We start from the raw sequence: 20,832 nt of genomic DNA, 5'->3' as shown, positions 1-20,832 counted from the left end.
AAAAAAAAAAATCTCTCTCTCTCTCCTGGGGAATCTTGTGTGACCTGCTTCGTAGAAGTGCCCCTCCAGATAATTTTACATTGCTTTAGTTAGGTGTGCTGGGATATCCCTGGCTTGGGAAAATTTTGTGTTATAGTCTGGATTCTTGTGCCGCACGAGTGGCGTCATTTCAGACTCCATTCACGCTGGGTTCTGAAGTGCCGTCAAATGGAATATATGGTAAGTGGGCCCTATCTTTATTCCCACGGGACCCCTTTCTTTCATACTCCGTGACTAATTTAGCCAAGTATCCAGTGCCAAGCACTGAGGAAGGAGCATCTCCTTGTCTTTTCATGTTAAGAGCTAGTGAAGTATTCTGTCTGCGGCTGCATAAGCAAGACAGCGCCTTCAAAGCTAGTGTGGCCCAGGCACTTCAGGCCCTGCAGAGCCCCTGCACCCGGTCGTGTCCCACAGTGATGAGCGTGCCCAGGCTTCCCCCGAGGGACAGATGAGGCACGTGATGCTCACAGAGGGGAGATGACTTGCCCAAGAGCACATGGGGGTTGGGGGAAGAGGGATAAGAACTCAGGTCTCTGAGTAGCTCCTCCCATCCGGCCAAGATTCAGTTATCCGGGATTGAGTCCAGGTCCCATGGAGCCCCAGAGACCCACAGTGCCCTGGCCCTGGCTTCTCCCTTGGGGCCACAAAAGGGAGTTTGGGTGGGAAGTGGTGACCTCAGACACGACAGACAAGCTGGGTGGCTATGGCCCGGCTCCCACAGATTTACTAGATGCACACTATGACACATGTCTCTGGGTTATCTGCACCATCAAAAGTGTTTTGAATCCTTAATTTATCTTTTTGTCATTGTTTTCTGTAATAGTTTTCAGTCAAAGGCAAGAACATGCTTTTAAACCGACCTTTTAAACTTTGTAATGCTTGTGCCACAAAGGGACACATGAAAGGAACAATAAGCACATTCCCTAAGTGTGAGCGTAATTGAAGTCTCCTCTTGATGAGATCTATGGGAAACGGGCACAAAGCATCTGAACTGGGCTTCAGCTGATGGATGGTGCTCTGGGTGGGAGTCTCATGACCGGGGAGAGACCCAGCTGTGCCCTCTGCGGCGGGAACGGCATCTCCACCCTCTCGCCGTGGCTCTCGGCCACCCATGTGCCCCGTGGCTTTGCCCTCAGGAGCCAAGGGCGCCACTTGGGAGGTTTGGATTTTGTCCTGTGGTCTACAGGAAGCCATGGAGGGTTCTGGGCAGGGCAAGGAAGCATAACATAGAAGAAGGAACAGAATAGAGCATTTGGAGCCAGCGGCCTGGCTGGGAGTTCTGGCTCCGGTGCTTCTAAGTTGTGTGACCTTATGTGAGTTGCATGGCTTCTGTGAGGGTCTCTGTGGTCCTTAGCTCTATTTGTGGAGCACTGGCCGGGTGCTGGGCACGCAGGGTACAGAGGTGACCAAGGGAATCCCATGGTCGCTCGTGTGATTTCTTTCACCATGTGTATTAGTCTCCCGTGGCTGCTGAAAACAACATGAATATGTTATCTCACTGTTCTGGAGGAGCAGGGTCTGAAGTCAGTTCCACTGGGCTGAAGTCAGGGTGTTGGCAGGGCTCATTCTCTCTGGAGGCAGCAGGGGAGAATCTGTTTCTGTGCTTTTTTGGAGCTGCTCATGACCACCCCCATCCGTGACTTGTGGCCCTCCTCCGTCTTCAGAGTGCAGCCCTCCAACCTCTGCTCCTGGCATCATGCCACCTCTCCTCTTCCGTGTCACATCTCCCTGTGCTTCCCCCTTACATGGACACTTGTAATTACATTGCTCCCACTTGGGTAATCCAGGATACCCTCTTTCATCCTAAGATCCTTAACTTAGTCCCATCGACAGAGTCCTTTCTGCCATGTAAGGTACCATTCGCAGGATACCTTTGGGGGCCATTGTTCAGCCTATCGTACCATGTCAAATTGCAATTTATGTCTGTTTATTTTACTTGCCTGGGTCTCCCTTGGGCAGGGAGATGGGCCACAGGTTTGCTGGATGAGAGGCTGAGGAAATGAATGGATGCATGTTCAGAGTTGAAAAGGAAGTGGCATACCACTTGGGCTGTAGGGGATGAGTGTGAGTTTGCCAAAGGATATTCTAGCCCAATTGAAGGGCTTATGAAAAGGCATAGAGGCATATGCCCATGGAGGCATAGCTCAGCATTCAAGGAATGTGCGTGGAGTGTGAGGGTGCAGAGGGAGAGGGGGCTGGAGTGGCAGGTGGCCAGGTCAGAGATAGCCCGTAGGGCACCCTAAAGGGCCTGGATTTTATTTTATTTTAGTTATTTATTTTGTATTTTTAGGTAATCTCTACACCCAGCATGGGGCTTGAACTCACAATCCTGAGATCAAGGGTCGCATGCATCACTGACTAAGCCAGCCAGATGGCCCATCCTGGATTTTATTTTTCAAGGAAGTGGTATATGTGGTGGTTGCTGCCTTTGTCTTTGGGGTCATTGCCTGGGTTCAAATCCCTGAGCCACCACTGACTCGCCGTGTCCTGGGAGAAGTACTGGATCTCCGTGAGGCTCAGCATGACACCTACTTCATCAGGCTGTCCTGAGAAGCAGATGGCTTTTGTTGCTTGCAAGGCACTCAGCCCGGTGCCTGGAACAGCCAAAGGAGTGAGAGAGTATCTGCTGTTATTATTGCTGTCGTTTTTATAAATATTATTGTTGGTGGTGGTGATGATGATGGGGAACCCTTGAAGCATTTCAGCCAGGCTGTGGCGTAGTCAGATTTGTTTTTTAGAAAGATGCCTTTGACACTCATAGGAAGATGTGGGGGGCCGGCGTGGGGCGGGGCATCACACTGGGGGTCAGGAAACCAGCGACGAGGCTGTTCCAGGGATGTGGGTGAGGGACCAAGAGGCAGAGAGCAGAGACGGGTGTGAGAGAGAGGTTATTGTCTTTGGGATGTTCCAGAGATGTCTCCTGCTGTTCCCTGCTTGGCTAGAATATCCTTTGGCAAACTCACGCTCATCCTGCAGCCCAAGTGCTATGCCACTTCCTTCTCAACTCCGATGTTAGATGTTAGAGGCCATTTAGCATCATGCCTCAAGCCTCGCTTTTCAGGAAGGGCTACTGAGGTGCAAGGGGGAGGCATCTTGCCTTAGTATCCGGACAGGATAGTGACAGAAGGGGCAGATAGAGGTCGGACTTGGGACCTCGGCCTTTAGTGGCAGAGTCAGTGGCAGTGGGAGAGGTACACTGACAGAAACTTCTGGTGAAGGTGCAGTCTCTCATTGTGATGGCTGTGACACAGCATCTGCACTGCCTCCCCCTTCACCCCTCCAGGCCTTAGATCCCCTTTCCAGCATGTTCTTTTACCAGTCCCCAAGAGAACACTTGTCTTGCCGAATCCTGGGAGCATAGAGACATAGGAATTTTGCGGTTTTGCGTTGAGGAAAATGGGCTTGACTGGGTGGGGGAGGGTTAGGGCTGCCTGGGAGGGTGGGGGAAGGAGCTCTGTGTTCCAGCACTCCGGGCCAGAGCAAGAAGCTCGGAGTCCGAAGCAGTATGTGCTCGCAGATTTGGTACCGTGTGTCCTCCACGGTCTTCCACTCACACCCCTTCATACATCTTCAGGAGGAAGCCAATTCAATAGAACAAGCACGGCAAGATTACGATTGTTACTTCAATCATATCTTACTCTGCAAGGATGTTGGAGGAAAATATATTTCAATGCCACGTTCAAAAGGGCTGTCATTTTTCAACATAGTAAATGGGTTTTCAGAGAGTGATGTAATATTGTTATTCTTAATACATTCTTCTAAAAAAAAAAGATTTTGTTTTAGTCCAGATTGATGCATGCTGGAGGAAAGAAAATTTCCAAAGAGAGCGAAAATACAGGTGGGCCATGTTGAGAAAGTTCCACATGTACATACCTGAGCTTACAAATCAGGCTCACAGTATAGGTTTTTGGTACATTTTAGAGGTTTCTTAGAAATGGCTGCTGATGGTTTTACAAGAAAGCTGGGAGAAAAGAAATAAACAGAAAGGAAAATAGAGAATGCGATAAAAAAAATCCGTGCAGTGATGACGAGCACTTGATTTGCGCGCGTACATGCGTGAGTGTGCGTGTTTTCTAGCAGTATCACAGTGACATCAGTAAGACACGCTTGCATCTGGTCCTTGGCAAGTGTCAAACTACAGGGTTTATCCCCGTGTTGGCTGGTGTGCATGTGTGTGCGTGTGCTGGTGAGAACACAGAATTGAAAGGCACCCGGGAGGCCATTTGGTCCTGTCCAACAAAGGAACCTGTGGCGCAGAGAGGGAGAGTGACTGTGCGAGGCATACATGAACGACAGGGCTGGGCTGGAGAGAACCGTCCCCTGACCCCCCCATCCAGTGCTCCCCGCGTTCTTCTCTGCTGTTTGTATTTCAGGGTCATTTTCCTCTCTGTACATTGACTTTTTTTTTTTTTTTTTCTAGGAAAAATCAGTTGCCAACGCCCAACAAGGCTGATGGCGAGCTGGGTGTCCTACAACTTGGTAGGTGTCGCTGCTGTCTCTATGCTGTGCCCGGCAGGGTCAAGGGGGCTCTGTTTGCTCCGTGTGGAAGGAGGTGGGTGGGGGCTCCTTTCCTCCCACCAGACCTTAGGAAGGAGGGGCTGGCCCAGTGAGTAGAGCAGACTTCTCTCTCTGTGGTTGTGGTAGTCTGCTTTCTGTCTTTCTGTCTTGGAGAAGGAAGACTGGGCATTTCTGGACCCACATTGGTAGGGGGTTGGGGGGGTGAAGAGGAGCCTCTTTTGCATTTGGGGACTCTTTTAGGGCTATTCAGAACCTACAAAGGTCTCCAGAAGACAGCTCTGCCTGGGGGAGACCGTCCTTTAAAAAACTTAATCACCGTATTATTGAGGCATAAAATAGTGTGAAAATGTGTAAGTGCACACATCTTCAGTGTTCAGCTCCGTGTAGTTTCACACGCGTGTACATCCATGTCACTGCTCTCCCAGATCAAGATAGAGAACATGTCCATCCACTCTTAGTTTTCAAGCCATCTCTGGTTTCCCCTTTCTGTGATTCTCTCCTCCCTGAAGACTGCTGTGTTTGCGGGGCTTGGCAAAGCAGCCGTACAACGGATGGTGGCGACCCAGCCACCAGACTTGAAAGGATGAGGCTTGAGTGCCGTTGACATTTGCTCTTCTTCCGGAAGCCAGTGATTTACCTGTCGGGCCATTCACATACTTTTCCTCTCCTTTCAAGCACCCCTTTTAAACGGAAGGAAAAAAGCTGTGCACTCTTTAGAAGTTACTTGTGCGAGAGGTGCGGTCTGACGGTTTGCTTTGATGAAGTTGAAAGGCAGGGGCCCCTCTCTGAGTGCCGAGGTAGGGGTTTGTTTGTTCTGCTCAGCTCACTTCAGACGTAACAGTTCCTTAGACTTGGAATCATCCGCGGTGGCCGGTGGGGACCGCTTGGCCAGCGCAGGAAGGGGCAGAGTCGTGCACGCGGCCACGCAGATGCGTGGAGCCAGCACGCGTTGGCCTCTGAAGCCTTCTGTAAAGCACCGCACTTTAAGATTTTCCAGTGAGAGCCACTCCTGTCTGCACATAAAACGAAGCACTTCCTGGCCTTCAGAACCCAGCGGGCTTCTGTTGGAAGGAAGGCTTTTAGCAATTCTCTCAGAACCCATTGTTTGAAGTGTGTGTTTTCCAGAGGGAGGCAGACCCCTCTTTGCTAGTAGCCTAGCTGATGATTTAGAAAGGGGGAGGGAAATAAAAGGTAGGAGATCATGGAACCCAGTCATCAAAGAAAGGGAAAGAGAAGTTTTGGGGTGACGCAGAGACAAGGAATACAATTTGGCTGGAGGAACAGCATTTTCTTCCCTACCCGATCCACTTTCCTTTGGTTCAGTACAGCAAACTTTTGTTAGCAATTACTTGCCAGGGCATAGATGAGGCTGTTGAAAGTATGTGAAGGTGAGTAGAAAGAGGCCTTGCTCCTAAAGGGGATCCCTCCTACATTGTTGGTGGGAATGCAAGTTGGTACAGCCACTCTGGAAAACAGTGTGGAGGTCCCTTAAAAAGTTAAAAATTGAGCTACCCTATGATCCAGCCATTGCACTACTGGGTATTTACCCCAAAGATACAGACGTAGTGAAGAGAAGGGCCATATGCACCCCAATGTTCATAGCAGCAATGTCCACAATAGCTAAATCGTGGAAGGAGCCGAGATGCCCTGCAACAGATGACTGGATTAAGAAGTTGTGGTCCATATATACGATGGAATATTACTCAGCTGTCAGAAAGAATGAGTTCTCAACATTTGCTGCAACATGGACGGCACTGGAGGAGATAATGCTAAGTGAAATAAGTCAAGCGGAGAAAGACAACTATCATATGATTTCTCTCATCTATGGAACATAAGAACTAGGATGATCGGTAGGGGAAGAAAGGGATAAAGAAAGGGGGGGTAATCAGAAGGGGGAATGAAACATGAGAGACTATGGACTATGAGAAACAAACTGAGGACCTCAGAGGGGAGGGGGGTGGGGGAATGGGATAGACTGGTGATGAGTAGTAAGGAGGGCACGTATTGCATGGTGCACTGGGTGTTATACACAACTAATGAATCATCGAGCCTTACATCGGAAACCGGGGATGTACTGTATGGTGACTAACATAATATAATAAAAAATCATTAAAATAAAAAAAATAAAAATAAATAAAAAAAAGAAAGAGGCCTTGCTCCAAGGGGAGGGCTGCGTTGGGTGAGACAGAGGAAGAGAGGTGTCCTCTGATAGCAACACATAAAGAGGATGGTTAGCAGTTCATCATTGCTTCAAGAGACGTAGAAGCTGAGTTCTGTTGTGCATTCCAGAAGTTTCCATAGTGAGGAGGTATTTAGACTGGGCTCTGAAGGTTGAGAAGGTCTTGCCAGGTAGACATGTGTAACAAGCCTCATGGGCAAGGCAGGGAGAATGAGAAAGAGTGATTGGCTTGAGGCGACTGGCCCATAGGAGAAGGGCTGGGGTCAGGGGGAGCCAGGCTGGGAACGAAGGTGTGGCAGGGCCAGGATGACCTTGAGTGCTGTACTAACGAGCCTGACTGTAAATCATTAGCCAGTGAAGAACACTTGAAGATTCTGTGCTGGTGAGTAATGTGTGCAGTGCTGTGGGTTTAGGGCTACCTCTGGGTATGTGTGGAGGATGGATTTTAGAGGTAAGGGCCTGGATGTTGGAAGACCAGTAAGGGGGCTCTTGGAATAGTCTAGAAAAGATGTGATTGTCCCCCGTTCTGTCTGGCAAAATCCTCTGGGTATTTCAAGACCCTGCTCCAATAGTTAGCTCTAATGGAAAGTTTCTCTGACCCTCTAAGGCAGAACTATTTGCCTCTTCTCCTCTGCTCTTAAAACCTTGCACTATCTCTGTTTTAGTACTCATGTTACATTATTTGTTTGGAGCTCTGTCTTTCCTTCTAGGCAGTGAACTCCTTGAAGGCAGGGGTGGTGCTTTACTCATCTGTGGACCTCTACTGTCCCACTGTCCCACACAACCCCTGGCACATCACGGATGTTCAATGAAGTGCTTGATGAACAGATAGAAAAAGAATGACATATTCCTGTAATAGTGGAGGGATACAGGGTGGCGGCGAGGTGTGAGACATCCTGGGGGCAGAATGATCTGGAGGCCGGATCATCGTGGTGTGTGAGACAGGGCTGAGGTCTCATCCTAGGTCCCTGGAGGAGGAGGGCTGGGGAGATGGAATCTGTTATCAGAACTGAAGTTTGGAGGGGTGCGGTGCTGAGATTCCTGAATCTGGGGTGTTGGCGCACTTCAGGGGAAGATAGCTGCAGTCAGTGGGAAATACGGATCAGGCATGTGGACAAAGACGTATATGGACCTCTGTTATATATTGCCATATGTTTTCCTCCAAAGGGTAAATAAAATGGTATGGGAAACAAACTCCCTCGCTTCTTTTCAACCAGATACTTAAACCAGGGCCTTAAAAATAGCATCCTCAAACCACCGGCATTTGCAGATGGTTTTGTCTGCTTGGCCAGCATGTCATTCTGGAGTGCTTTGTTTTTCCTTTGCATGGCGGTCCCACCACATCTGGGCCCAAGGCCTTCTATGTGGTCCTGAACCAAATCCCTGCACAGGGGCCAACTTCCTCCTGGCAGAAGCCGAGGATGGCTGCCTCCTCTTGGGGGGCTCCTCCGGGTCTGCTTCCCCTGGGCCCCAGCTTTCATTCTCAGATTTACTTCATGGAGCCCTGGGCAGAGAACGTTTCAGCCCCAGTTCCCTCCCGGACAAACTCAGACTAAACAGAAGCCTCCAAATAGGCTTAAATACTGCCCCTTCTGTGCCTCCAGGAAACAGTCTGGCCTGAGGCATTGCAAGGAGCCCTTCTGGGCCTGGTAGAGTCACTCAGGTTACTCTTCCCATCTGTTCTGGGCCTCAGCTGCCCAGGGTTGAATCAATCACACATCTCTGGTCCTCCAGGGAACATTCTCAGTATTGATCTTTGCAAAGCCTGCCCATCGGCCTCTCTCCCTTTACCTCCCTTCCTCCTCCCTTTCCTTCTCCACCCCCTCCTTCTCTTTTCCCTCCTCCTCCCTCCTCTTGCCTCTCCTTCATTTCCCTGTAGCCCCACCCCCACACTCCCAAGACCTTCCTCTCCTCAAGTCACCATTCTCAAGTATTTAGTCGATATCTGTCTGCTTGTGTGTGTTCTTGCAAATTGTGTCGTGTTTTTTGTGTGTATGTATTTGTCATGGTTGTAAATCATATTGCCTTATATATCTCATTTGCATTCTTGCTTTTGCTGCCCAGCACCATGTTTTTAAGACCCATGCACGTTGCTGAGGGAACATCTATTGGGTCGTTATTTCAGGGTACTTTTATAAGGCCATGGTCACAGGGTGACTTTTTCAGAGGCCCCGACTAAGAAGAGTTCTCATTTAAATTCAGATTCCCATTTCAATCCCAGACTCACTTTTAATTTTTTTTCAGCCTAAAGGTGGAAGGGTCTCCTTTTCAGTGGACTAGGACTCTGGGAGTTGGCCTCATCCTGTGCCTGGTCTTCCCCCAGGGAAGAAAAGGAAGCTGCAGAATAGGATATAAGACGTGTCCTGGGGATGTCAGCCTCTGGATAGCATCTCCAGAAGATGTGGGGCAGGGATAGTGACATTTCTATAGTCCCAGATGTACAGAATTCTGGGAGATAATGTTGATTTCTATGCAGTGTAGTGTACTTTTTAAATAATCATTTAAGCTTGGGAAAATGAGGAAAAAACATGTTCAACAAGCTCTCTGGAGACTGGTCCGCTCAGCTTTGCCAGCATAATTACCCTGGATTGTTTTCACTTGGGTTCCTCTGAGTGTTCTGGTAAATGCTGTAGCCGTGGGTACAGTGGCGGGAGGGAGACTCAGCCGGCTGGGAAGGCACAGGCCGGGGCTGCCCAGACCATGCTGGACCCTCTCTGGGCCTCCATTGCTCCAGCTGTAGGAAGACTGTGTGACATGTGACTTAGTGTCCCCTTCTGGCTGGAGGTCCAGGGGGGTCTGGCTGGCAGGATGGCAGAACGATTAGGAGTTGGCCTGGGTTTTATCCTGTCTCTGCCACTTTTCCATCTGCATGACGTCAGGCCAGTCCTTTCACTTCTCTAAGCTCAGTTTCTCATCTGTAAATGGGGGTGATGATAATTGCCCTGACATGGGGCTGTTACGGGACTTAGGTGCTAAAACACAAGTGGCTGGTGAGTGAAAGCCACGACAGTGATAATCGGTTATAATTGTTTTATCAGGAATGGTGGCATTTTCTTTCCTCATTCTGCCCTTTTCATGTTTGTCCTCGGGCATGGGTTTGTGTGCTACACCCACCTTTTGTAAGAAACAGGTCTGGGTGAGGGTTTTCTGGGCCTGCCTCCATGGCTCCAACCCTAGGCTCTTGGTTCACTGCCTGTCCACAAGCAGAACTTTCTAGTGGGCCAGTAGCCAAATCACGCCCACCAGCATCCTTGTGCCACAGACCAGCATGGGGCTGTGACAAGAAGTGAGGGCATTCGGTCTGCCTTTTTTCCTTCCGGTGAAGGTCTGGGAGCCCCAAAGGGGAGAGGCGGGTGGAAGATAGGGAAGCCCTCCTTTCATTCCAACTCATCCATGTCCTTGGTGTTAAATGATTTTTTTTTAAGATTTTATTTATTTGTTTGTTTGTTTATTTATTTAGAGAGCTGGGGAGGGGCAGAGGAAGAGGGTGGGAGAGAATCTCAAGCAGACTCCTGCTGAGTGTGGAGCCTGATGTGGGGCTTGATCCAATGACCTGAAGATCATGGCCTGAACTGAAACCAAGAGTGGGACTTTTAACCCACTGAGCCACCCAGGCACCCCAAATGATTTCTTATTCTGTTCTCCATGGGTCATACCAAGGAGCTCACATGCCCTGGTATTCTTTCAGAGGATGTGGACGATGATTTGATAAGGGAGGAAGTCATCCTGTCTCCAGTCCCATCGATGCTCAAGCTGCAAATAGTGTCAAAGCCAATCGACTTCTCAGTGGCCAAGGTAGGCGTCAGCTTAAAAGTGTGCATCGATACATCTTGATTTGAATTGGTGTGAATCGGTGCGGTGTGAATTGAAGCCATCTTGGTGTGAATTGGTATGGGTGAGGTGACTTTGATCTCTCTGGCCCCATCCGTCTTATGTCTCAGTTATGGTTAAAGTGGAAATTGGGGTGTGGTAGAGAAGGGCCGGAACTGAGAGTCAGGACAATGGGGGCCTAGTCCTCTCCAAGAAGAGGTGAGGGTACAACCTCCTCCCATTCAGACATTCCAGGGTCTTGTTCTTCTTTTGGCCCAGAGCTGCTTCCCCACATGTGCAACGGGCACTTCCAGAGTTGTGACGGCAGCGGGAGAACCGTCCTCATTAGACCTGCTCTTTAGTGCTCGTGCCCCTAGCTGGGCTCAGGCTGGATTGCAGTGAGGGAAGGACAGGTGGGTGTTAATAATTCCTCAGCACCATCCGGTTCACACCAGTGGCCTCCTGGAGGGACCTGAGGTCATAGGACTTAGGGAGCAGGTTCCTGGCCTTGTCAGCCTCCTCTGCACGGATGTGCTGGATTCCTCACCATCTCAGCTGCCAGATGGCCTCACCCCTTCCCTTGGTCAGCAGTTCCTGGGGGATGGAATTCCGCTCCTGCTGTCTTCCACTGGCTCTTGAGCCAGGATCCAGGAGGAAAAGCTAAAACTCCTGGGAACACAGTTGACCCCCTTTTCTTCCTACCTATAAATATTTACTCAGCACACAGATAAAAAAATCAAAGATTTTTCTAGAAGTTTTATCCTTTCCCATTCCTCCTCTCCTTTTTCTTTTCTTCTTTTCAAACCATGGGCGGTGGGGGGTGGGGGGTAAGGTCAGACACTTTTACATGGCCCCAAGCCTGGGAGCAAGTGCTCTGGCTCTTTGTGGCCATAGGGCTGTGATTCTTTGCAGTGAGCACTCCTGTTTTGGGAAGGGCCCTTTGAGACCCCTAAATTTAGACCACCCAGCAGCATCTCCAAAAGCAGCTGGAAAAACTGAGGCCCACCCAGAGAAAAGGAGGGCCCATGACATCCATAGCACCCAGGCTTCCAAGCTCGCAACTCTGTGACCTAACGGCCACACTGTGCCTAGCTGGGGGCTGTTCTGTGATTAAGAGGATAGAAGTGGGCTTTAGCAGAAAACTCCAGTCCCTATAGTTTCTAGGCTCTTGAAAAACTCAGTTCAAATACATGGGTTGTTGTTGGTGCAAGAAGGGAAATCAAGCCCCGATGGACGAATTCATCCAGCCTTCTCTCCTGTGTGCCACCAGCCCACATTTGGTGACCTGTAGACAAATGCTTCTGTCACTGAGACTTTCCTGTACTTAATGAAAAATAAAAAAGAACCGATTCTGAAAGATAGTAATCTGAATCTGTAGGAAAGATCTGACCTGGAGAGGTGGCAACAGAGCCCATGTGTTTGCCCTTCTGAGACCTTGGATGTAAAGTCATGGTGGAGAGAGAGGAGGTAGCTGGCATAAGGAGGGGGCGTCCAGGGGTAGGCTGTGCCTTCCAAGGTGGGTCAGGGGGAGTAGTTGGCACTTTCCAGGGCTTGGGGGTGGTGCTTGGGCTTATGCAAGATGAACAAGTGAGATCAGTATCAGCCAGAAGTTTAGAGAAGACAGAGCTGTGAAGAAATGGAGGTGCTGCCTTGGGAGGTGGTGGGAACCCCTTCGCTGGGTGTTGGGGTTCAAGTTGAGTTCATGGGGGACCACTTATGGGTGATGGCATAGAGGAGAGTCTTACATGTAGTAAGGGGTAATGCTAGAGCAGGGGCTGACAAACTTTTTCTATAAAGGGCCAGATCATATGTTTTTGGCTGTCTGTTGCAACCGCTAAACTCTGCCATTGTAATGTGAAAGGCAACGTAGAGAATATAGAAGCAAATGGGTGTTGCTGTGTTTCAGTAAAACTTTATTTACAAAACATGTATGGGGCCAAATTTGGCCCTTGGGTCATAGGTTGCTAAGCCTGTCTCACGGCACTGGTTCTCCAACGTAGCTGCACATCGGAATTGCCTGGAGAGCTTTTAAAATTACAGCCACTGGAGTCTGACGCCCAGGGGTTCTGATTTCGCCGGGCTGGCATGTGGCCCAAGCATGAGGATTGCTAAATGCTCCACAGGCGAGTGTAGTGTGCGGTCGAGAACCTCCAAGGTCCCCCCCCCCTTTTTTTTTTAAGATTTTTAAAATTTATTTGACAGAGAGAGAGAGACAGCCAGCGAGAGAGGGAGCACAAGCAGGGCGAGTGGGAGAGGAAAAAGCAGGCTCCCAGCGGAAGAGCCTGACGTGGGGCTCGATCCCAGAACGCTGGGATCACGCCCTGAGCCCAAGGCAGATGCTTAACGACGGAGCCACCCAGGCGCCCCTCCAAGGTCCCTTCTAAAACTAAAATTTTGTGTTTCGGGTTTCCTCTAAGGAGCCTGAAGAGTGTTGGGCCTGGGTCAGCACAGGCTGGTTTGGTTTGTGGATGTTCCAGAGCTAAGACCCTCAGGGTCGCTGTTTCTCTTTTCTCAACTATGAGAAGAATGAGTTTGCAAAAGAAAAAGAAAAATCGATGAGCCTGCTGGAAACCGGGCTGCTCTGCTAGAGTGCGAGACCAGCTCCTGAGGGAGGACAGACACCGAGCAGCGTGTTATTCTTTGCCTTGAAGACAACTAATGAAATTCTCTCTTCTTTTGACAGGACATAAAGGCCCTTCTGTTCGGCTCCAGCTTTTGCTGTTTCAATGAGGAATGGAAACTTCAGAGTTTTTCCTTTAATGACAAAGCCTCATTAAAATATGGCATCGTGCAGCACAAGGCAGGTTGCTTTTAACGTTTCCAGGGGACGTCACTGCGGGCCCTGCACAGGGAGAGCCGGGTGTCCCGTGGTTTGCTCAGCCCCGGGCGCGTTTCTTGAGCTATCCAGTGCCGACTAGCCCCGTGCTTGCCGAGGTGTCACTTGGTGCTGGACCTTCACGCGGGGCTGGCAGAGCAAGGGCTGGGGAATGGGGCCCTTCCCCTACAAAGGCTTCTCCTCAGTGTCCAGAATCCTCTCTGAGAGGGGCGGAAGGAGGCCCTGTGTTTAGTTGGGGGCATCAGAGAGGGTCCTCAGGCAGAGTCTTGGGAAATGGTTTTGCAGGTCAGGCTGGAGAGAGGACACTTGAGGCAGGAGGCAGCATGAATGAAGGGAAGGCTTTGAGAAGACGTGCATGAGGAGGAGGTGTTTTCTAAGACAGGGAAATGTAGGTACACTGGGGCAGGATTTGGACATGGTGTATACACTTTAAGGGCCAGAAGATACTCTAAATCCAGGAGCCCAATGGGGTTCCATTTCTCAAGCCCCAAGAGCCTCCCCTTACCCCTCACTGCCTGTGGAAGAACCCGAAGACCATTTAGCCTCTGTCCCTAGTGTGGCCAAGCTCAGCACATCTTCTTACACCCCAGTTCAAGGGTACCCATGCCTGCTACTCTGATAATCCTTGTACTTGTTGAACAGGATTGAACCCCTCAAGGAGTCTTCTTCCTCTAATGTGGGAGTGCAGAGGACAAAGACACACCTAATGGGTGCTGAGGCAGGCCACAGCTGGGCAGAAGATTGCTAACATAAGCAGAGGCTGCTAAAGTGGCTGCTGAGATGGTCAGGGAGGGCTTCCTGGTAGAGGAGGCCTTTAGGATGGGCCTTGAAGGCTGAATAAACCATTGACGCCCTCAGCCTGTGGACATGGAAGCATTTCCTTGAATGACTGGGTGACATACTTGGTTTTACACCTGACTGACTGTGAAGGCCTGCTTTCCTCCTGTGAGATATGCAGACTTGCTTCTTTGTCCAGTGCTGGGCACCGGGGCCTTTGTCACCCCTTCTCTGTGATCAGGCTCGGTGCTTTGTAGAGGACTCAGCATATCAAAGGCCCATGTTTGAGAGGCCCTGGCTTGGTGGCCCTGTGTCTATAACCTGTGGGCGGAGGCTGGTTCTGGAGGAACAGACAGCTCTGCCTTGGGTCGGTCCTCACTGGCACTAATGTGTGTCCTTCTTTGCAGGGGGGTCCCTGTGGGGTTCTGGCGGCTGTCCAAGGCTGTGTCCTACAAAAACTCCTGTTTGAAGGAGATAGCAAAGCTGACTGCGTTCGGTAAGTCAGCGCTCATTCTGGCAATATCTTCTTTTCCCAAGCCTTCTCCTCAGTGTCCAGAAAAAACAAGCAAGGAAGCGTGTGTGTTCCCTGATATTTCCTGTCTTCTGGAAAGGGAAATGGCGACTGGCTCACAGGGCCAGAGCTGCCCAGTTTAAATGACCCGCATGCATTTGTCTCTAAGTCCCATTCCACGTGGCAAGTAGCTGCCGGAATGGCATCGCAACTAAGGCCACCCCCTCCTCAGCAGTTAAGCGCAGCAGCTGCCCAAATCCCATCCACACCCACATCAATCTGCTGACCCTTCGCCTGAGCCCAGGCCTCCCCTCCCTCCCCATGTTACCTCACCTCTGCCAACAGCCATTCCCACACATTCCGGCCGGCCCCGCAGTGCATTGCTTCCACTCCCTTCGGCCATTTGTTCTCCACCTCACACATTAAGTGTTTGCACATGGGCATCTCCTTCTCCTTCTCACTCACTCCACAGACTTTTCTGGAACATCCCTGTACAGGCAGAATGCTCTGTGCAGTTGAGGGATGGATAGAAAACCTTAATTGTATACCGGGTTGGTGCTAAGATAGAAGGATTGGCAAGGTGCTGGCCAGGGCCGGGGCTAGATGGCCCATTTGAGGAGATGGCCTTCTTTCGTCTCCCCATGTGCCCAGTGACTAGCTTGTGCTCAGTTACCCCCAGAGCTACAGAACTGGCACGTGTTCTTTGCTCTCTTTCTCTCTCTTTCTTTTTTTAGTTGAAATATAACACGCATACAGAAAAGTACAAGTCTCCAAAAAGTGCACGGTTCACATGTGTTCTGCTCAATGAATTATTGCAAAATCCCCCACCCATCATCCTATCAGTCAGATAGAGAAAGAAAAATATTTCCAGCACCCCAGAAGAGTCCTCCTGCCTAGTAGATACCTCCGTTCTCCTCCCCAAAGTTGGGATTAAACAGATTCTAGCATCACAGCTGAGTTTCACCAGTTCCTGAATTTTAATCAAACGGACTTGTTCTTTGATGTAGGCATTTCAGTGCCTTAAAAAAAAAAAAAAAAAAGCTTAGGTGTTATAAAGACAACAAGGCCCATTCTGCATTTGTCTGCGTTCAGATTCCTGGGAGGGACGCTGGCTCCCCAGATATCCTGCCAAGCCCAGGAAAAATGAAACATCTTTTACCAGCTTAGAGGATTTTGCCTTAGATAGGTAGCTCTTCATGCTCAGCATTTTAGAATTTGTCTAATAATATAACTTGTCTAATTACAAAGTAATCATCAAGGGGTTTTGTCTCAAGCTAAAAGATGCTAATTAGCAGCATAGCCCAGCTATATACCCAGAGCAGAGTGACCTAACATTTCCACAGCAGGATCTCACCTCGTCCTTGTTCTTCTCCATACCCGCACTGCCCCCCCCAACAAACCAGTGCAAACATAACTTCTCCTGTCTGTGCAGGGCCTCTGAAAGGCCAGCCAGCAAAATGCTGCCCACAGTGTGGGCAGAGACCGTGCTGCTGACTCTCCTGGAGAGCCAGCACAGTGCTTGGTGTTCTGGAATGCTCCCAACCGAGTGGAACTTGCTAAATGAGGGACCTCTGGCTGCCCTCAAAGGGTGCAGGGACTGTCCTCAAGTGCACACGCACCTGCCTGCCCACCTGCCTTCCTTGCCCTGGAAAGAGCATGCCGGGAGGGCTTGGCAGGTGCTTTGAAGGAATCCAGGGCTCCAGAGGACAGCCGAGGCCTTGCCTTCACAGCACCTACGATTGAGCATGAGAGCCAGACAAACAGGGGGCTCCCCGGGGGTGTGCCAGACGCTCAGCGTTCACCTGGACCTGAACGGGGTGGGGCAGGCCTGTTGGAGGGCTGACATTCGAATTCCGCTGAGGTCTGGAGATCATCAGGACTTCCAGCTGGCTTCACACACACCCTTACATGTACTCGTTCCTCCCTCAATTTCCCCCTTCCCAGCACATCCCTCAGACTTCTTCCTGGGTTCTTCACCACGTAGAGGCCTTGATGTCGGGGAGGCCTTCCCTAGTTGAGATGCACCCCGGCCCGCTCCAAGGCCTCCCCTTGGTTCCCTTGTTCCCTGACATCATTACCTATCCACCGTCGCACCTCCAGCCCGCCACCCCCTGGGAACACCAGCCCCATGAGAACAGGGGCCTTCCTGGGCTGCCTGGTTCACAGGCTGTCCCTGGCATCCAGCCCAGGGCCTAGTCCACAGAAGAGGCCCTCAGAATTTTTGTTGAATGAACGCACGCACAAATGCATGAGTTATCCAGACTCACAGGGAGGGGAGGGAATGGTGTTCCAGTAAGGAGAACAGCATGTGCAGAGCAAGGCCCGAGGGCAGTGAGAGCAGGGCGGGGAGGGGAGTTGAGAGCTGACCTGGGTGGCCGGGGCAGAGTTTATGGGGGGGCAGGGTGAGACCTAGGGCTGGTGGATGGGTCAGGGCCAGGCTGCCAGAGGGGCCTCAGGGCCTTCACCAGCCACTTGGGTCCAGCTTTGGCCTTGGCCCTCATGGGAGATGTCTCATAATTCATTTCAGCCCTCTTCTCATCCAGAGCTGCTTTTGAACTTGGACTTTGTACTTGGGGGGAAGTTGTGGATTGTTTCCCAATGGTTGGGATGGGTGTTTAAGTTGGTTCCAGGAAGGGCTGTTTCTGCCCAGGGCACACACAAGGCAGGCTTGATTCTTGTTGCCCACTCCACACATGACTGAGGGGATGTTCTAGCCTCTGGATTCACAGGTACATTCTCCGGGGAGTGCCCTGCTCTCCACACCAGAGAGGGGAGCCAGGGCTTGGAAGGAAAAAAAGCCATCTTGTTTATGGGTACAAGTTGGGCTGTAGGTAGAAAGAAAACCAGGTCAGTGGGTGGGAAGTGAGGTTCTCTCCACCTCCTACCGTCTGTCAGTCAGCCACTGGCCAAGCATGGACTCAGACCCCAGTTTAGGCTGACAGGTGTCTATTTAAGCGCCAGCTAGATGGAGAGTTCCATCAAATCTTTGCTGGGAAGGTGGGGGGCGGGAGGGCAGCCTTGGCTCCCATGGGCTCCCTGTCAGCTGGGACTCTGACAGAGGAGTCGGGGCCAGCCTAGATTGAAAGCTCTCGGTGGCCAAGCTGGTGGGTCTGAGCTGGGTCGTAGGGGCAGTGGTGGGTAGACAGAGGGAGAAGGGGGAAGAAGGAGCTGCTGGGGGGTATATGTAGGGGTGCGGCAGGTGGGAAAGAGCCCCAGTCTGGCTGCCTGCCTCAACCAGAAGAGGTCTGCGTGGAGTATCCAGGGAACTCGGCTTGCTGGCCAGGGCCCCCACCTCCAGGAAGCATGGAAGGATTCATGCCGCAGAAGAGTGACCTCAGTTTTCTTGGGAGCCCCACAACCTTGGGTGCTCCTGGTAAGTCCCTCCCCTCTCTGCCCCCACCCCCTGCTGCCCCAGGTGCTGCAGGCAGGCCCCATCTCCATGCAAGCCGAGCGCAGTGGGCTGGCTTTTTGCCTCCAGCCACTGGGGCTCTAGCAAGGGCTCAGGAAGAGGTAGCTCAAGGGGGGGGACCAGCTAGGGGAGGTCCCAGTGGTGATGGGCTGTAGGCAAGGGGCATCAGCTGCCCCCCCGCCCCCCCACCCCCAGTCCTGTGTTTCCTTCTCCCATTTCCTCTGCCGTGGGGCTGGGTTTGCTGAGCTTCCAGCCTGCCTCAGGGCCTGGAGGGCAATTCGGGGTGGGAAGGGAGAGTTCTTCTGGCTTCAAGCTAGGACTTGGGTCAAACAAAGGCCAGGGGAGCAAGGGGCTGGTGGTGCTCAGGGCTGGCAGCTGAGGAGGGAAGTGAAAGCAGTGTCTGGGTTGTTGCTCTCTGTGGTGAGGCCCTGCAAGGCTGGGTCCAGAGACCTGGGCTGCTGAGCCTCCCCTTCTCCATTGGTGAATCTCTGTCTTGCCTGAGTTTGGCTCAACAAGGAAATGCAAACACAGTCCTTTGTAAATCATCAAGGGCTGTGTAAGCAGGCATAGGGGAAACCGAGGCTCAGAGAGGGAAGATGCTCACCCAGGGTCACTCCTGGCATCTGCAGCTGAGCCCTGTCTGCCGTCCCACTCTGCTGTGCCCCAGCGGAGACTCTGAGCAGCGGGAGAGCCTGAGAGGTCAGGAGGGGCTGGCGCCAGGAGGCTGATGGCCTGTGTTTGAAACACTCACATGCTGGACCCCGAGACGGACTCTCAGTGACCAGGTGCGGCTCTGTGTTTTACAGAGGCCTTCTGGGCACCCCCTCCCCATTTCCCCTAATTTGGAAGAACGCAATACAGAAGCACAAAGAGTAATACAGCAAACACCTCGTGCGAGCAAAGGCTGACAGCCCTGTAGGGGCCCCTCTTCATGCCCAGCTCCTCTGGTTTCATTGATTTATTTGTATAATCTTAGTATCGACGGGTTGGGTCTTTGATGTTTCTGCATGGGCGGTGTGTGCTGAGCTGGGTTCGAGCTTTGGTACTTCCTTTTGACTCTGAAATTCCAGGATTTCAGAAATGACCAACTTAAAAAAAAAAATGCAGGTGGCTCCTCTTCTCTTCAGGAACGCCATGGTGGCTCAAGCTGCCACACTGAAGTAGCATCTGCAGCTGCCCAGCTCTGGGCCCTGGGGGCCCTTGCAGGACCTGGGGGCCTTTCCACGCTGGGGTTGCTGGTAGAGAGCCCCTCCTCGTGCCCTCCGCCCGGCCCCGATGGGGAGCGATTCTGTGAAAGCTGCGTGGGGGATTGACTGCGCCCTCCAGGGAAGTCATGCTGAAATAAAGTCCTCTTGGCAGGGGTGCTGTTTTTTCTGCGGGGCTGTCTGGCTTCATTAGGACCCACTCTGTCAGGCCAGCAGCTGGCCTCTCCTCAGTCAGGGAGGACAGAGCCAGGCGGCAAGACTCTGTGTTTTTCCCCTTGAGGAGGGGTTGTGCCGGTGGCTGTGGGAAGAGACGACGAGCCTCACTCCCCTGCAGGCCTGGAGAGAGCCACAGACAAGGATGTGGTCCCCCCACCTCCTCTTCCCTTTGAAATTGGGAAATTCAAGGCCCAGAGAAGGAGGGGCCCCTGTCTGAGGCCTATCTGAACACCAGTGGCAGAGCCAGGCTTGGACCCCAAGTCCGCTGGTCCCTGGACCAGGCTTTTTTCCACGGCCTGCAGCAGCTTGTGAGCCTGGCAGGGAGCAGAAAGGCTACGGTCATCCACCAGCCTTCCTCTGGGTGGTTGGTAGGCTCGGACTGCTGGGCTCCTCAGAGTGGACGGGTAAGGCTATCTCGAGATAGTTAGGATCAGAACATCTCTTTAATCTGAAGGACTTGCGTAGTGTGGGCAAACATGCAGGCTGTGTTACGCGCCTACGCCCCCCAGCACCCAGAGACAAATGTCCTCATCCTGCACCCCTCCCATGAGGAATTAGACGCTTAAAGAAACTTCTCTTGGTTGGAAAGCCTGGCTGGGTGCTAGAGGCATGGTAGGAGTTTGACGAGGGTGCGTCTGACCGAGGAAGGCGATACAGGACCACCCTCGTCATTGGGGTTTTGCAGGCCGAAGCAGGGAGTTTGAAGCTGGAGTTTGGGTGACTCACCACAGCGCCCCCTTGCTCTCGTCATCTGCGCGGACAGCCCTGGGGCCAGTTACGCGGCAGAAATGGCAGTACTGGAATGATGCCTGGGGGCATGTGGCTGGGTGTGCACATCTGTGTGGGAAGGTGAAGGCCGGCGAGGGCCAGGGGCTTTTCCAAGGCCCGGGAGCCAGGAACCAAACCCAGGCCTGACCACTGCACTTTCCCATTGCGTCTTCTGGAAAGATGTGTCTTAAAAGAGCAAACTGGGGCCCAGGGAAGGATGGAGAGACTAGAAGAGTTTCTAAATGGAAGCCAGTGAAAAGAATGAGGACTTTGGTGTAGAAACGCAGAGGTTCAGGGGTTCTGTAACCCGTCTGTGAGATCAGGAAGACATGGGCCGGACGGAGGAGCCAGATCGCTCTGTAGTGTTGCATGGTGCCCAAGAGACAGGCTTGAAGGCAGAGGGGTGCTGGTTCCTAAAGCCAAGAGCTCCAGACAGTTGGTTCCACTTCCTCAAGCTCTCCTTCCCCCCTCAATGCTGTGTTAACTGTTCCAACTTTACTAACTGTGTGACCTTGGGTGAATCTCTTAGTCTCTGTGCCTCAGTTTCCCCATTTAAAAGCAGTA

General features: G+C 51.7%; 1 protein-coding gene across 1 annotated transcript in view; it reads left to right on the top strand.

The window, feature by feature from the left end:
* The window catches only part of MINDY4 (MINDY lysine 48 deubiquitinase 4), a 103,153-nt gene that overhangs the window by 40,201 nt on the left and 42,120 nt on the right, over positions 1–20,832 (top strand). The window contains exons 6-9 of the mRNA XM_040644123.1: positions 4,460–4,518; positions 10,425–10,531; positions 13,230–13,346; positions 14,567–14,655. Of these exons, the coding sequence (XP_040500057.1) occupies positions 4,460–4,518; positions 10,425–10,531; positions 13,230–13,346; positions 14,567–14,655 (372 nt within the window). The remainder of the gene's footprint in view (positions 1–4,459; positions 4,519–10,424; positions 10,532–13,229; positions 13,347–14,566; positions 14,656–20,832) is intronic.

The sequence above is a fragment of the Ursus maritimus genome, unplaced genomic scaffold, assembly GCF_017311325.1.
Source record: "Ursus maritimus isolate PB19 unplaced genomic scaffold, ASM1731132v1 scaffold_3, whole genome shotgun sequence".
Taxonomy (NCBI): Eukaryota; Metazoa; Chordata; class Mammalia; order Carnivora; family Ursidae; genus Ursus; species Ursus maritimus.
The sequence above is the reverse complement of the archived record's forward strand: the minus strand, read 5'-3'. Positions and strand labels throughout refer to the sequence as shown.